The sequence below is a fragment of the Acanthochromis polyacanthus genome, chromosome 11 (genome assembly GCF_021347895.1).
Source record: "Acanthochromis polyacanthus isolate Apoly-LR-REF ecotype Palm Island chromosome 11, KAUST_Apoly_ChrSc, whole genome shotgun sequence".
Lineage (NCBI taxonomy): Eukaryota > Metazoa > Chordata > Actinopteri > Pomacentridae > Acanthochromis > Acanthochromis polyacanthus.
The window spans coordinates 3,480,122-3,495,229 of NC_067123.1; the positions used below are offsets into that span (position 1 = coordinate 3,480,122).

At 39.4% G+C, this 15,108-nt stretch overlaps 1 protein-coding gene across 2 annotated transcripts; it reads right to left on the bottom strand.

The window, feature by feature from the left end:
• Positions 1-6,431: 6,431 nt before the first annotated feature.
• Positions 6,432-13,956, bottom strand: LOC110968644 (free fatty acid receptor 3-like). Of its 2 annotated transcripts, XM_051955379.1 has the most exons (3): positions 13,855-13,956; positions 11,350-11,528; positions 6,432-10,456 (listed from the first exon to the last, which is right to left on the bottom strand). In XM_051955379.1, exon 3 carries the CDS (start codon positions 10,423-10,425, stop codon positions 9,460-9,462), a length of 966 nt encoding a protein of 321 aa, XP_051811339.1. In that variant the 5' UTR covers positions 10,426-10,456; positions 11,350-11,528; positions 13,855-13,956; the 3' UTR covers positions 6,432-9,459. The 2 variants fall into 2 exon arrangements, with proteins under 2 accessions (XP_051811339.1, XP_051811340.1); XM_051955380.1 differs by lacking the exon at positions 13,855-13,956 and having other exon boundaries at positions 11,350-11,551.
• Between the last annotated feature and the right edge of the window lie 1,152 nt (positions 13,957-15,108).

Below are 15,108 nucleotides of genomic sequence, written 5' to 3' on the forward strand. Positions count from 1 at the left end.
CGCTGACAGAGGCTGAAACCGTGCTCCAGGAGCTGGGACTGCACGTCGATGAGAGGGAGACTGGAGACTGAGCTGGCCCGGGAAGGATGGAGTACTGCGGCCGGACGGAGAGCAGGCAGAGGCCTAATAACCCTCTGTCAGGCCGAGACCAAAACCTTCTTTTGCACTGAGGACTAGCTTATTTCCTTGCCGAGTTCATCTGATTAACTTAAACCGTAGATGTTGGGAGAAGAAAAAAGAAAAGTGAATATTTTCAATACAGACGGAACGTGAGAATCTTTGAGTGGAGAGCCACCTATCCACAGCTGAAGCCCTGCTACAAGAGAACGACAGCGGGGCTGTGCACGTCGCGCTTTTCTCCGCGGAGGTCCGGTCACCAACCTCCGCCCAAGTCACATCGGAGACTGGATCACTCAGGTTTGAGAACTAAACTTTATATTGAAACACTTTAAGATGATCCAGTCGGATATGTGGAAGCCTAATCTGTTCTATTTTTGATATTTGTTCATTTGTAAATGTTCTTATTCTGTTAATTTTAATATGTATTGTTACGAAAATTGTGTAAAACAGCACAGGGTTCAAGAACAAAACACAATGATGATAGATGGATAGAATAACCTGTGTTACTTATAACGTTAAAGGCTTAGGGAGTCCAATTAAAAGGAAAAAAGTACTCAACCAACTGAAAAAACTTAACTGTTCCATTGCAATGCTCCAGGAAACACCTTTCAGAAAAGGAACACATGAACCTTAGAAGGGAGTGGGTTGACCAGCAGTATAGCTCTTCATATCAAGATGGGAGGAAAAGAGGAGTTGCAATTCTTTTCAATAGATCGGTATATTTTATTCATGAAAAACCTTCAGTGACAAAGAGGGGAGATTTTTGATGGTTATTGGATGTATAGGGGGCATTAAAATTACTCTTCTTAATTTATATGCTTCAAATGAGGACTCTCCAAATTTCTTTAAAAACGTTGCATCACTGATAGCAGGAAAAGCAGAGGGAATCGTACTGACAGGGGGAGATTTTAATTGTGTTTTAAGAGCATCTGTAGATAGGCTTCCTGCACATTTTGGTCCAAGGTCCAGGAGGTCTCGTTCTCTTTGTGCACTGATGGACGAGCTAGGTATGGTGGACGTTTGGCGGCGGCTACACCCCAAAGAAAAAGATTTTACCTTTTTCTCACATGTACACGGTAGTCACTCTAGGTTAGATATGTTTCTGATGTCTGCAGTAGATTCTTACAGAGCTACTGAGTGTAGTATAGAAGCAGTCACTATCTCAGACCATGCTCCAGTTTCTGTGAAATTAAAGATGAATCCAAATAATAAATTTAAATACTGGAGAGCAAATGTATCCATCTTAAATAATGATTTGATCCAAGAAGAAATTAGAAAAGGTCTAATAGAGTACATTCAGTTTAACGACACTAACACTGTATCCCCATCGACACTATGGGAGGAGATAAAAGTGTCTTAAGGGGAAATATTATTGCAACTTCTTCAAGATTAAAAAAGGAAAGACTTGCCGAACAATCAGAATTGGAGAATAAAATCAGAAAACTGGAGAAAGAATATCAAAAAGATCAAAATAATGTTACATTGAACATGCTGAAAGAAAAGAGACAGAAATTAAGCGAATTATTATCTTATAAGGCAGAGGGACAACTTCGTTTTTCAAATCAAAAATATTATGAATTTGGCAACAGGGCAGGTCGGTTGCTAGCATTTCAGCTTCGTAAATCACAATCAAGCAGAGTTGTTCAAAAAATCAAATGTCCAAAAACGGGGGAAATTTTTTTACAGCCCAAAGATGTAGCCAATGCTTTTGCCACATATTACCAGGAATTATATAAGGAGGACAAACATCAAAATAAAAAAGAAAAAAACAGAGACTCTTCTCAATTCAATAAACCTGAGCAAATTGACTGAAGAGGAGGCTGATCTGATCACTCACCCCGTTACAAGGGAGGAAATTAAACACAGTATTCTGAAACTTAAAAATAATAAATGTCCAGGAGTGGATGGCCTCCCAGGAGAATATTATAAAATATTTGAAAAAGAGATTACACCACTCTTATATAAGGTTTACAATTATGCACTTTCAGAGAGTGACCCTCCTCCATCATGATCTGAAGCCATTATCAGCATTATACATAAAGATAGCAAAGATCCCACTCTGTGCACATCTTATCGCCCCATCAGCCTTCTTTGTGTTGATCTTAAAATTCTTACTGCTATTATTTCCAACAGAATACAAAAATACATAAGAAAACTAGTGAAACCTGATCAAACTGGCTTCATTACACATAGGCATGGAACTGATAATGTTCGAAGAGCCTTAAACCTTCAAATAATCGCACATAATAGGAACACCCCATCGATGCTTCTCGGCTTGGACGCTGAGAAAGCGTTCGATCGCGTGGATTGGGGGTTTCTACAGCAGACACTGAGGCAGATGGGCTTCAGTGAGATGTTTATTAGGTGGGTCCAAACCTTTTATAAAAATCCAAAGTCACGAGTGAGGGTCAGTGGTCATTGTTCAGAATTTTTTCACTGGGGCACGGCACTAGACAAGGCGACGTTCTTTCTCCCTCCCTCTTTGTTCTGAGTATTGAGCCGCTAGCTGAACTCATAAGATCTAACTCACTTATACAAGGAATAAGAGATGAAAACAATGTTCAACACAAATTGTCACTTTTTGCTGATGATGTTTTATTGTTTATGGAAAATCCCATCACATCTGTTCCTGCTTTGCTCAATAGTCTCAAAGAGTGCAGTGAGGTATCAGGTTATAAAATAAATACGAACAAATCTGAAGCCTTAATGATTTCTGGGAGCTGGCCATCGCAGTTGGATAACATAGTTTCATTTAGACACTCAAAACATGGGTTTAGATATCTTGGACTAATCCTTACCCCAAAGACCTCAGAATTGTTTTCAGCAAACTATGATAAATTGTTAAAAGAAATTAAAACTGATTTAAATAGATGGGACATACTTCCGCTCTCTCTCTTGGGGAGAATTGAATGTATAAGAATGAATATTCTTCCTAGATTGTTATTTCTGTTCCAAAACTTACCCATCCCTATACCACAGTCCACTTTTAAAATATTAGATAAATTAATGTTAAAATTTATTTGGCAAAACAAAAGGCCAAGAGTGCGCCTTAAAATTTTGATGTCAAACAAAGAAAATGGGGGGCTGAGACTACCCAAGTTGAAATTCTACTACTGGGCAGCCCAACTGAAGGCTGTGGTTGCATGGATCATTCGTGATCCAGAAGTACAGTGGGTTTCTATGGAAGAATATTCACTGCCTGGAATTTCTCTCTCACGTCTCCCATTTATCAGCCAGCAGTCCCAGAAAAAAATAAAAATTGCAAATCTGTGGGTCAAACATACACTAAGGATTTGGAATAGAATCCAAAAACAATTGAAGGGAAAGGTTTCCTTATCTCGAGCTATGTCAGTACATGGAAATATTGAATTCCTTCCATCTCTATCGGACAGTGGCTTTAATGGATGGGCTGAGAGAGGACTCATATCAATCAATCAGATGTTTGAAAGGAATGTCTTTAAAGATTTTACCCAATTAAGAGCCAAATTTGATATACCCTCAAATGATTTATATAGGTATTTACAAATAAGAAGCTATTTAACAAAGCATCTAGACTGGGAATACATTAGAAGGGAACCAACAAATATAGAAAAACATTTTATTAATTTGGTTGAAAATGGTGGTGTAATGAAAAAACAAGTGTCATTGATGTATCAAAAATTGTTGAGTGATATGTCGGATGATACACTACATGTAAAACAGCAATGGGAACTGGAGCTAAATGTGACTTTGGAGGATGATGTCTGGAGAAATATCTGCTCAGGTTGTCATCATGGTGTGGGGAGTCAGGTCTGGAAAGAATTTGACTGGAAATCGAAAATAAGAATTTTTAAAACGCCGTTAAAGACTTTTCTTTCAAAAACCAGTAAAAGTAACACATGTTGGAGAAACTGTGGCTTAGTGGGCGACCAGGCTCATATTTTCTGGGACTGTCCTGCTATTCGAAATTATTGGAAGAACATTAAGGACATACTGGAAAAACATCTGAAAGTGAACCTCTCTTGGGACCCTTTAATATTTTTATTGGACATCTTTCCGGACAGTCTCTCTCATGACCAAGAATATCTGCTGCATCTAATGTTAATGACTGCAAGAAAAATGATAACAATATGTTGGCTGAAACCTGAGCCACCGACAATTACACAATGGACACAAAAAACTAGACAAGTTTTCTTGATGGAACAGCTGACAGCACAACTGCAACTAAAAACCCCTGTTTTTGAGAGGAAGTGGGGCCCAATGATAGAATTCCTGTCGTAGGACTCAACCTATGCCTGTATTTTCTCTTTCTTCATTTTGTATCTGATTTTGTATTTGGTATGATGCCCAGTCTCAGGACAATGTTAATGTTTTTGTTTATTTCATTGCCCTGTTATATGGCAATAAAGTTCTAAAAAAAAAAAAAGCATCAGTCAGGACAATACAAGAACATTTAAAGTTCCTGAAGATCTCATGGAGTCCAGTTGAATCCATCATTAAGAAATGGAAGGAAGATGGAACATGAATAAATCTGACTAAAGCAGGACTTCCTCAAGAACTGAGAGACTAGAGAGGGAGTCCACCAAGACTACTTTCAGTCCTCTGAAGGAGTTACAAGAAAGAGACTAGCGAGGAAGGCCACTAAGACATCCATGACACTTCTGGAGTTCCAGCTTCAGCAGCTGAGATGTTAGAGACTGTTCATCCAACAACTGTTGTTTGTTCTTCACCAGTCAAACCTTTATGGAGACAAAGAGAAAGACTCTGATGGAAAAAGCTTCAATTAAATCTGGACTAGAGTTCACCAGAAGATGTGGAGACTCTGAAGACACCTGGAAGAAGGTTCTTTGTTCTGAGGAGACCAGGGTGGAGCTTTATGTCCATCAAAGTAGATGGTATGTTTGAAGCATGGTGGTGGTAGCATCGTGATGTGAAGCACGGTGGCGGCAACATCATAGTGTGAAGCACGGTGGTGGCAGCAACATGATGTGAAGCACGGTGGTGGCAGCAACATGATGTGAAGCACGGTGGAGGCAGCATCATTGTGTGAAGCACGGTGGTGGCAGCATCATGATGTGAAGCACGGTGGTGGCAGCAACATGATGTGAAGCACGGTGGTGGCAGCATCATGATGTGAAGCACGGTGGTGGCAGCAACATGATGTGAAGCACGGTGGAGGCAGCATCATTGTGTGAAGCACGGTGGTGGCAGCATCATGATGTGAAGCACGATGGTGGGAGCATTGTGACAGGAAGCACGGTGGAGGCAGCATCATAGTGTGAAGCACGGTGGTGGCAGCATCATGATGTGAAGCACGATGGTGGGAGCATCGTGACAGGAAGCACGGTGGAGGCAGCATCATAGTGTGAAGCACGGTGGTGGTATCATCATGATGTTAAGCATGGCGGTGGCAGCATCATGATGTTCCTCAGCAGCAGGTCCTGGAAGGCTGGTAAAGGTAGAGGATAAATGAATGCATCAAAGTCTGTAGAAATCCTGGAGGACCTGATGCAGTCTGAAGAGAGCTGAGACTTGGAGAAGATTTGATTTATTTGTGGCCAAATGTGCATCTATGAGACACTGACGTGAAGCAGGCAAATATTTTGACCAAACAAACATTTATTTTGCATTTTATACTTTTAATTAGTTGACATTACTTTGTAGAAATCTAACTCTAACCTCAAACCTGTACAAATAACTAAACACGTAAACACACATCTGTAGTCAGGGGTGGACTGGGGCAAAAAATCTGCTCTGGCATTTTTGGCCCAGACCGGCCCACAACATTATCAGTTGACTGAATCAAGCACTAATTTTTGAATGACAAAAAACTGACAGAAAGGTCGGATATCAGAACAAAAATTCAAAAACATCCCTAGAGACCTGTACAAACTTGTTGACAAGTTGGAAAAAAACAACTGCAATCCAGTAGAGCAGGAGTACTCAACTAAAATTCAAAATGGTCCAGTCTGAGAAAATGTATTAAAGCAAAGGTCCAGAACATCATAATGTCAAACCTGAATTAGTGCGATGGCTATATGTTGATGTAACCTACTAGTTTTATTAGTGTCTGCATGTAACCCATAACTGACTATCAAAACCAAATAAATTCAGTCCAGTTCAAAAAACATTTTGGCAACACTTTTTTCTATAAATAACTTTTCATATAACTGTAAATCTTGAAATAAAGTGCAGAACTTAAAAAAATGACTGCACAACCTGAACCAACTTATAGACATCGATAACAATGCCTAAATCTGAAAAATGTAAATAATTCAACCAGGGGCGGATCCAGATTAATTTTAATGGGGGGGGGGGGGGGGGGGGGGGGGGATGTTACAACAGATATTTTGGGGGGCCACCGAAAAGCTTTTCAAAACTCAAGCTCATCAAAACATACCTCCGCTCATCGATGGCACAAGAATGCTTCAGTGGCTTGGCTATCATAGCCATAAACTCAGAAATGACACAGCAGTCGTCATATGATGACCTCATTGATGACTTTGCATTGAAAAAAGCAGATGTGTGCATCTGTAAAAGCACACGTGCCTGTTTAGTTGTGCTATTTGTTGATGGCTATTTGTTATTCAGATCTGTTTATTTATTTTAATTTGAAGTTTTTTTATTTATTTAATGCTACATGATATGATACTACCATTTTGGGGAAAATTTACACACACAGAATACATTAAATATATTTTATTATACACATATGTGATCATTTATCTATAGAAATTATTTGATCATACATTTTTTTGTTTTTCATATTCATTCCCAACAGCTATAATGAACAATGATTCAATCAGGCGTAAACGAACCGTGACGTCACCCGTTGGTTTCTACGCTGAGAAAATGAAGCCCGGATTTTGCTACTTCCTGGTCGCCGTTTTGGATTTTTTGGAGCCAGTGACATAAAAAGCGTCATCAAACAGGCTGGACTAGAGAACAACTAGGGGCAGGATTGGCTGAGGACTCTCTTATCCCGCCCACATTTTACCTCAGAGGCTTCTGTTGCTGTCTATCAAGTATAGCCACGCCCCCTGGCTCCGCCAACTTTAACGATTTATTTAAAATTCAGTATTGATTTATTTTAAGATCGGCCACCTGATCTCTCATTTTGACCATGAAAACTAACGGGAAAAAATCCTGAGCTGTAGAACATCAGTCTATCAAATTTTATTTTTCCAAAAATGAATTGGGGTCTATGGAGAAAAAGCTTTTTGGAGCCAACCCTAGCGGACGGCGTGATATTGCAAGTTTTTGACACTTCCGGGTTGGCTTCAATTTTGGAGCCAGATGCTACGTCCACTATATATACAGTCTCTGGATTCAATGCATCAGGCATGTGGTCCAACCCGGTCTCACGGGGATTCGTGAAACTGTCACGTAAGTTTTAATCGGGCTCGGTTCAGATACAGCTGCCTGTGATTATACACTTGACCAGTAGGTGGTTTCGTGTGCTCATGAAGCTTCAAGAAATGAACCCTTTCTCAAACCAATTGGTTCAAGTGGTTCAAAGCCTCATGAGGCTTCATCACACTGCTGTCCAGGTAGAAGGCCACTTTGACAAACAGGAAGTAGAAGATTCCAAGCAGATTTATAGAAGGGGGAACCGGACTGTACTAAGTGTGGTCCAGTATAGAGGGGTGTTTTGTGGGTTTTTAAGGCTGATAATGATTATTAGTGAGACATTTGGAACAGATATTCATCTGCAGTAAATGAAAGTATTTAAAATCTTGGAGTTAAACTTAGAAGAACAGAAACTCTAACAGAAAACTTTGTTGATATGTTTTTGTTTTGATTACAGATGTTAAGTTAAAGGAGTTTTATTGGTGACGTATAACCAATCAAATCACTCCAGAAGACAGAGCAACCACAGCTAGATAAAGGTTCAGAGCCAAAGTAGCAGCATTTTTAAATTCATTTATTACCGTAAATCAGTAAAAACTAAAATACTGATAATCAGTAAATCAGTCAGCAAACAATTACTACAATTCTACAATGTACGTCTCTTTCCTTTGACTTGTTATTTGTACAATATACGATGCACTGGTGTAGTCCGGGGTATACGGCGGTATACGGCGTATACCCACTTATTTTTCAGTTAGCATTGCGTATACCCACTTCTAATGCTCCCTGGTGCGCATCATTCAGTAATATCTGTGTGCCAGGTAGCCCTCTTTTCCTTAAGGATGATGAAGCCATGAACAACCCTCCTCTGCCTGTAATTTGCTGGTACATGCTACCTTCACTGATTCGATTGGTTAACTTTAGGGATGAGCCAATCAGAGGCAGAGTAGGGCGGGTCATACAGAGGAAAATTTTGCTAACACCTCTGTGGCACTCCAGTTGATTGACAGGTCTGCTTGAAAGATGCGCGGAAATGCGAGAAAGTCAGAATAAACACCTTTCAAGTGAGTGGCACGTATCGAGCGAACCTACTTTCATGGACGATATAATTCTCAGGTACGTTTTAAGGTGGTTTCCAAATGAATCATTGTTTTAAACTACTGGCAACATGACTGCACATTTCAAGGAGAGGATATTTTGTCACCAGTGGTTAAGGGTGCAGTCAATTCCAGCCATTTTCAGTACAAAAAAAATCGCTAATATTCTATTTGTAAATAAAAATATGACGAGAAATACAGGGAATATTGGACGCGCATCGCGAGGTGCATTTCCTCGAAAACGACCTATTCATGGATCATATACCGTCTTCAAGACATGTTTTGGACAAAATAGTTTACTGGCTTGTGTCGTCTGGATGTCTAAGGTTGGATTATGGCCTTTTTTTGTGGAATATTTTCATCTGTGTGTAATAATGAACCCGGAAATGTGAGTAACATCTAGACCTCTATGAAAACCAGGTTCTGTTTCCTACCAATGAGTCCACATCAACCTTTAGTCTGAATATCTAAAAACTGGAACCTTGTCTGGTCAAACTTTCCTCTCATCAGATTCTACTGATATTAGAGCCTCAAAAGTTGTTGAAATGTCGACCAAAGACTATTTTAGCAGAAATATGGATCCATCCATAGATATACACTTACAGGAACTTTATGGATTCACTATTCCAGCCACATTTGAACAAATTTTGCTTTACTATTTTCCATTTCTAAGGGTCAACAATCAAAACTTTGGCACCTACTTGAACCATTCAATCATTTAGATCTGCTTGAAACAGTTCTGTCTGTGATCTCATTTCATGGATGCAGGAGTTTTACTTCAGGAGATACTGAACTGTAAAAATGACTTCTCAGGTAAGACAAACCATAACAAGCATCCAAAGTGTTTTACAGAAGTTAGTGTTTGGTTCTGGAGCAGCAACGCATTTCCTGAATTCTGATTTGTGCTGGACTTTCAGGGAGATGCTGCTTCCTGGTATTTGTCAGTTTTGGAGGGTTTGTGTCGAAGCCTGTGAGAAACTGCTCCACATCTCAGGATGTGCAGCATCGGCGCGATGTTCCTGAAGCAGTTCTTCAACATGCTCCTGACTGCAGCTGAGGAAAAGTAGAAGATAAACGGATCCAGGCAGGCGTTGAAGGTGCTGAAGAGCAGCACCACGTTCCTCCACTCCTGACTCTCCTTCTGGACGAAGCCCACCACATGGGAGGCGTTGTAAGGCCCGAAGCAGACGGCGAATACAATCAACGTACTGAGCGCTAAACCGATGCAGCGAAGCCTCCGCCGCCGGCCGATGTTTGGGAGTCGGGACAGGATGAGGATGAAGTTGACGTAGCAGAAGCAGCTGATGAAGAAGGGGATGCAGAAGAGGATGAGGAAGAGCTCGAGGCGGAACGGCAGCAGGATTTCGAGCTCATCCTGGGTGAAGTTCAGGTAGCAGGTGGCTGGAGGTGGCGCCGGCGTGCTGCCGTTGGATCCTTTCCTCCACTGGGAGTAGGGCATGATGTAGACGATGCTGAGGTTCAGGCAGGTCACCACCCAGAACATGATGCTGGCCACCACGGCGTAGCGAGGCCGGCGCCACACCGAGTACCGGAGTGGGTAGGCGACCCCCAGGTAGCGCTCCACGCTAACAGCAGTTAGCAGCAGGGTGCTGTTGTAGATGGTGACGTAGAATATGTACCCGACGATGGGGCACAGCTCGTAGTGCAGCATCCAGGCAAAGTCATCGGACGCCTCCTTCATTTTAAAGGGCAGGAACGCCAAGAAGATCAGGTCCGAGATGGTGAGGTTCAGCAGGAGCACGTCGATCGGGGTCGCCTTCCGATGCACCTTACGGCAGAAGGTGCAGAATGCCAGGATGTTGGTGGGGACGCCCATCAGGAAGGTGAGGACGTAGACGGACAGTAGCAGGTGCTGCATGGCGGCCAACCAGAAGGGGGCGCACTTCAGACTGTGGACAGGAAACAGGAAGCAAAGTGTGATGTGGTTGAAGACTTGTTTAAAGCTTCAACCTTCAAGCTAGTTTAACCCTCATGTCATCCTGTGGGTCAAAATGACCCGTTTTAAAGTTTGAAAATGTGGGAAAAAAATATTTTCACAGTGAAAACTTCCACATTTTCAACATTTCTGGGAAATTTTGGAATTTTTTTTCGTGCCAAAAAAAAACAAATTCTAAAAAAAATGTTTCTTTAAGAACATTCGGGAAAAAAATCAACTAAACAAATTTTACTGGATTTTGTTTTTTTTTCCTGAATGTTCTTAAAGAAAATATCAGAAGTTTTACTGATATATGAGGAATCACTTTAGATATTTTTAGAACTTTTTGGAAGACTTTTACTCATTTCCATTTTTTTAAATTTGATTTTTATTTTAAAAAATTATTTCTTGCCAAATTTGGGTGATTTTTTTTTAAATAAAACTTTTAAGGAAAACTTTTAATGAATTTTTGGAATTTGCTTCCTGAAGGTTTTGTAAACTTTTATAAATTTGAAGAATTTTTTGATGACTTTTTCGATTTCTTTCAGACAAGGAAACACCTTTTTTGGTGCCTGTAAAAGAGAACAGGAGGGTTAACACCGATTTATGTAGAATTAATACCTAATATGAAAATAAACCATGTGGCTGATTGGTGCAGCAGTTAAACTTCATAAAACAATGGAAGAAGCTGTTCTCTCTTGGTTTTGGTTTGTCTTTCCACTGATTAATCGACAAGAGGAAAAAAACTCCAGAGTTTAAGTTCCTCATGGCTACATTTCCTCAGTAAAACCTTGAATTCCAGCATTTAATGTGAAGAAACACTGAGAAAGGACAGAAGCAGACAGAGATGATTCCAGATGAACTCACCTCAGTCCAGACTCTCCATCACTGCAGCTCCTCCTCCTCCATCGTGTTTGACCGGATCCAACAGATCACCTTATTATCCGAGTCTCTGCTGTCCGTCCGGCGGAAATTTAATAAGCTTCTGGACGCAGTCTTTGTTCTTCAAACTTCGTCTCCCAGCAGCAGCTCAGCAGCTCGACAGGCTGAAGGACGAAACGTGACGATAAACACCTTCTGAGGAAGTTCACCAACAGAGGAGGACAAACAGCATGCTGAGAGCAGCTCTTTAAGGAAAATGCAAAAAGCTCCATAACAGGGTTCAGGAAATACGGTGCTCCCCAGATTTTATCTCCTAACTAGAAAAGCACTTGGAGAGCGCAGACCTCCGCCAGGCCATCTGTCTGTCTGTCTGTCTGTCTGTCTGTCTGTCTGTCTGTTAACAGCATAACTCAAAAAGTTATGGACGGATTTTCACCAAATGTTTACAGAATGCCCGGAAGAGCAAAAGTAACAATCGATTAGATTTTGGAGGTGAAAATCTAATCGATTGTTACTTTTGCTCTTCTGGGCATTCTGTAAACATTTGGTGAAAATCCATCCATAACTTTTTGAGTTATGCTGTTAACAGACAGACAGACAAACTCCGATGATTACATAACCTCTTGGCGGAGATAAAAATGAGTCCACATCAACATTTACACTAAACATCTAAAAACTGGAACCTTGTCTGGTCAAACTTTCCACACATCAGATTCTACTGATGTTAGAGCCTCAACAGTTGGTGAAATGTCGACCAAAGACTGGATTTTAGTAGAAACATGGATCCATCCATTCATAGACACTTACAGGAACTTTATGGAGACACTACACCAGCCTGGATTGGAGATTTTTCACTTTTATCCATTTTAAGTGGCCAATAACTATTTTTGTTGACATTTTTCACAAATGTTTGTTTGTTTTGAACAGATTTCAAGTCAAAATACTAAAAATTGTAACGTTATTGTTTCAAAAAGCCCCAAAAGTGGATGAAATGTCGACCAAAGACCGGATTTTCGTAGAAATATGGATCCATCCATTTATATATACATACACTTAGAGGAAGTTTATGGAGACACAGCACCACTTTTTCATGAAAATTTTACACTTTTTCCATTTTCAAGATCCAATAATTATTCATTAAAGCCATTATAGAGAGTGTAAATGATGTTGACCAGGTTTAAAGTGAATTTTGAGTCATTTCAAACGGGGCTTCTAAAAATGTTTGATATTTTTGAGTAACTTTGGATAAGTTTCAAGTCATTCTAGACAAATTTAGCCAAATTATGAACAGCTTTTACTAATTTTGGACAGATCTTTCGTTGTTTTTGGACATTTTTGACTAATTTCGACAAGTTTTAAGTCCAAATAGTAAGAAACCAAACATCACATTCCTACCAATGAGTCCACATCAACATTTAGTCTAAATATCTAAAAACTGGAACCTTGTCTGGTCAAATTTTCCACTCATCAGATTCTACTGATGTTAGAGCCTCAAAAGTTGGTGAAATGTCGACCAGAGACAGAATTTTAGTAGAAACATGGATCCATCCTTAGATATACACTTACAAGAACTTTATGGAGACACTAGACCACCTTCGTCTTAAAATTTTGCATTTTTTTCCCCATTTTTCAGGGCCATTAATTAAAAAATTGTCCTCTGCTGGAGTCATTGGATCGTTTAGATCTGATGAAAATCTTCTGTCTGTTTTATTTCTGCAGATACTGAACCTTTAAAATGGCTTCACCGGGAAGAAATGACGAAAACAATCCAGCTGTGAAACCCTGAAAGTTAAAAAAAATCTGCCTAAATACTCCACAGAACTTAGTTTTGGATCTTTAAAATAGTTTCCAAATTTAAATGTCTTTTAAGAGGTGAAATTACAAAAAACTCTGAAGTCTTAAAAAATTCTTTAAATATAGTTAAATTATTTAGGTTTGGGTTTTAAATTACAAAAAAAGTGAACTTTACAGAAAAACACTTTATGAAAATATATTTTCCTTTATGCATCGTCAATATTTTACACATTTAGAAAACTCTGTGTGTGTTTTTTGTGGATATAGAACAATCTGTGGAATATCAACAGCATTAATGTATGTTTCTTGATTATTTTTGCTTTTTAATTACTTCATTTTTGCTCTGCAGGGTTGATCTGATCCTAGTTTCACTTGCAAATGAGTTTAAAATTAACTTCTCAGCGCTTTAAATCCTCAGAAAGCTTCAGTCAGACCTGGTTCCAGACCTCAGAGCTCCTCACTGAGCGGCTGAAGCAGGTTTCTAGCAGCTGCAGATTGATTTGGTCAAACAGGACGAGTCGATTGAATCTACCTCAGTGGAAAATCACAACTCAAACAAGTCTGAGATCTTTAGTGCAAAATAAACTAGCAGCAGAAAAGAAGGTTCAGTCAGACTCTGTGGCTGTTTCCAGGTTTACGTTAAGGTTTGTCAGGATGAGAATAACCCAGAATAAAGACAGCAGAGGGTAAACTCACCTGTTCACACCTGCAGCAGGTCTCAGCTTCACGTCAGAGCAGGAGGTTTCCGTCTCTTTTATCTCCTCTGTCCGTTTGTCCATCCCACTTTTTACAGCATCTGTCTGAACAAATAAAGTCAACAACAAACCTGTGATTTATCTCTGATCCGTGGAGCTGAACTCTAAAGACACACGAAGACCAGAGGTTTTAGTTTTACTGTGTTTTTATCTGAGCTTAAAGATGCTGCAGAGCCTGAAGATGCTTTAAAGTCCTGTTCTATAAAGCAAAAAATAAAAAGCAAAGAAACAAAAAACCATGCCAGAAAAAGTACATGAACCCTACATTTTGTCGTTTTGTCTCATGTTTTTGTCATTATGGCTTGTTTTTGTCCTTTTGTCTCGAGTTTTTGTCTTTTCTGTCTTGTTTTTGTCATTTTGTGTCTTGTTTTGTCGTCTTGTATCATATTTTTGTCATTTTGTGTCTTGGTTTTTCATTTTGCATCTTGTTTTTGTCATTTTGCATCTTGTTTTGTTGTTTTGTGTCTTGTTTTGTCATTTTGTGTCTTGTTTTTGTCATTTTGTGTCATATTTTTGTCATTTTGTGTCTTGTTTTTGTCATCTTGTGTCATATTTTTGTCATTTTGTGTCTTGTTTTTGTCATTTTGTGTCATATTTTTGTCATTTTGTGTCTTGTGTTTGTCGTCTTGTGTCATATTTTTGTCATTTTGTGTCTTGTTTTTGTCATTTTGTTTTGTTTTCTCATTTTGCTTATTTTTTGTCATTTTCTGTCTTGTTTTTGTCATTTTGTGTCTTGTTTTTGTCGTCTTGTATCATATTTTTGTCATTTTGTGTCTTGGTTTTTCATTTTGCATCTTGTTTTTGTCATTTTGCATTTTGTTTTTGTTGTTTTGTGTCTTGTTTTTGTCATTTTGTTTTGTTTTGGTCATTTTGCATCTTGCTTTTGTCGTTTTGCATTTTGTTTTTGTCGTCAGGTGTCATATTTTTGTCATTTTCTGTCTTGTTTTTGACATTTTGCATCTTGTTTTTAGTTTTTTTGTGTCTTGTTTTTATTATTTCAGGATCCAACCAGCCTACGTTCAAACAGATTCTTCTAGAAAGTAGAATCAGTTTTAAAGAGACGTTTTTTTTCACCCTGAATGTTTATTTAAAGCGTTTCATCCTGAGAGACACCAGATGGAGCCATTTTTCACCAAACCGACCACCTGGAGCAGGGCTGTACGCTTAGCTTTTTCACTAGGAGCACAGGTGCTCC

Bases quoted from the DNA above. Each gene is read 5' to 3' on its own strand.
- LOC110968644 (XM_051955379.1), bottom strand. From the start codon at position 10,425: ATGCAGCACCTGCTACTGTCCGTCTACGTCCTCACCTTCCTGATGGGC.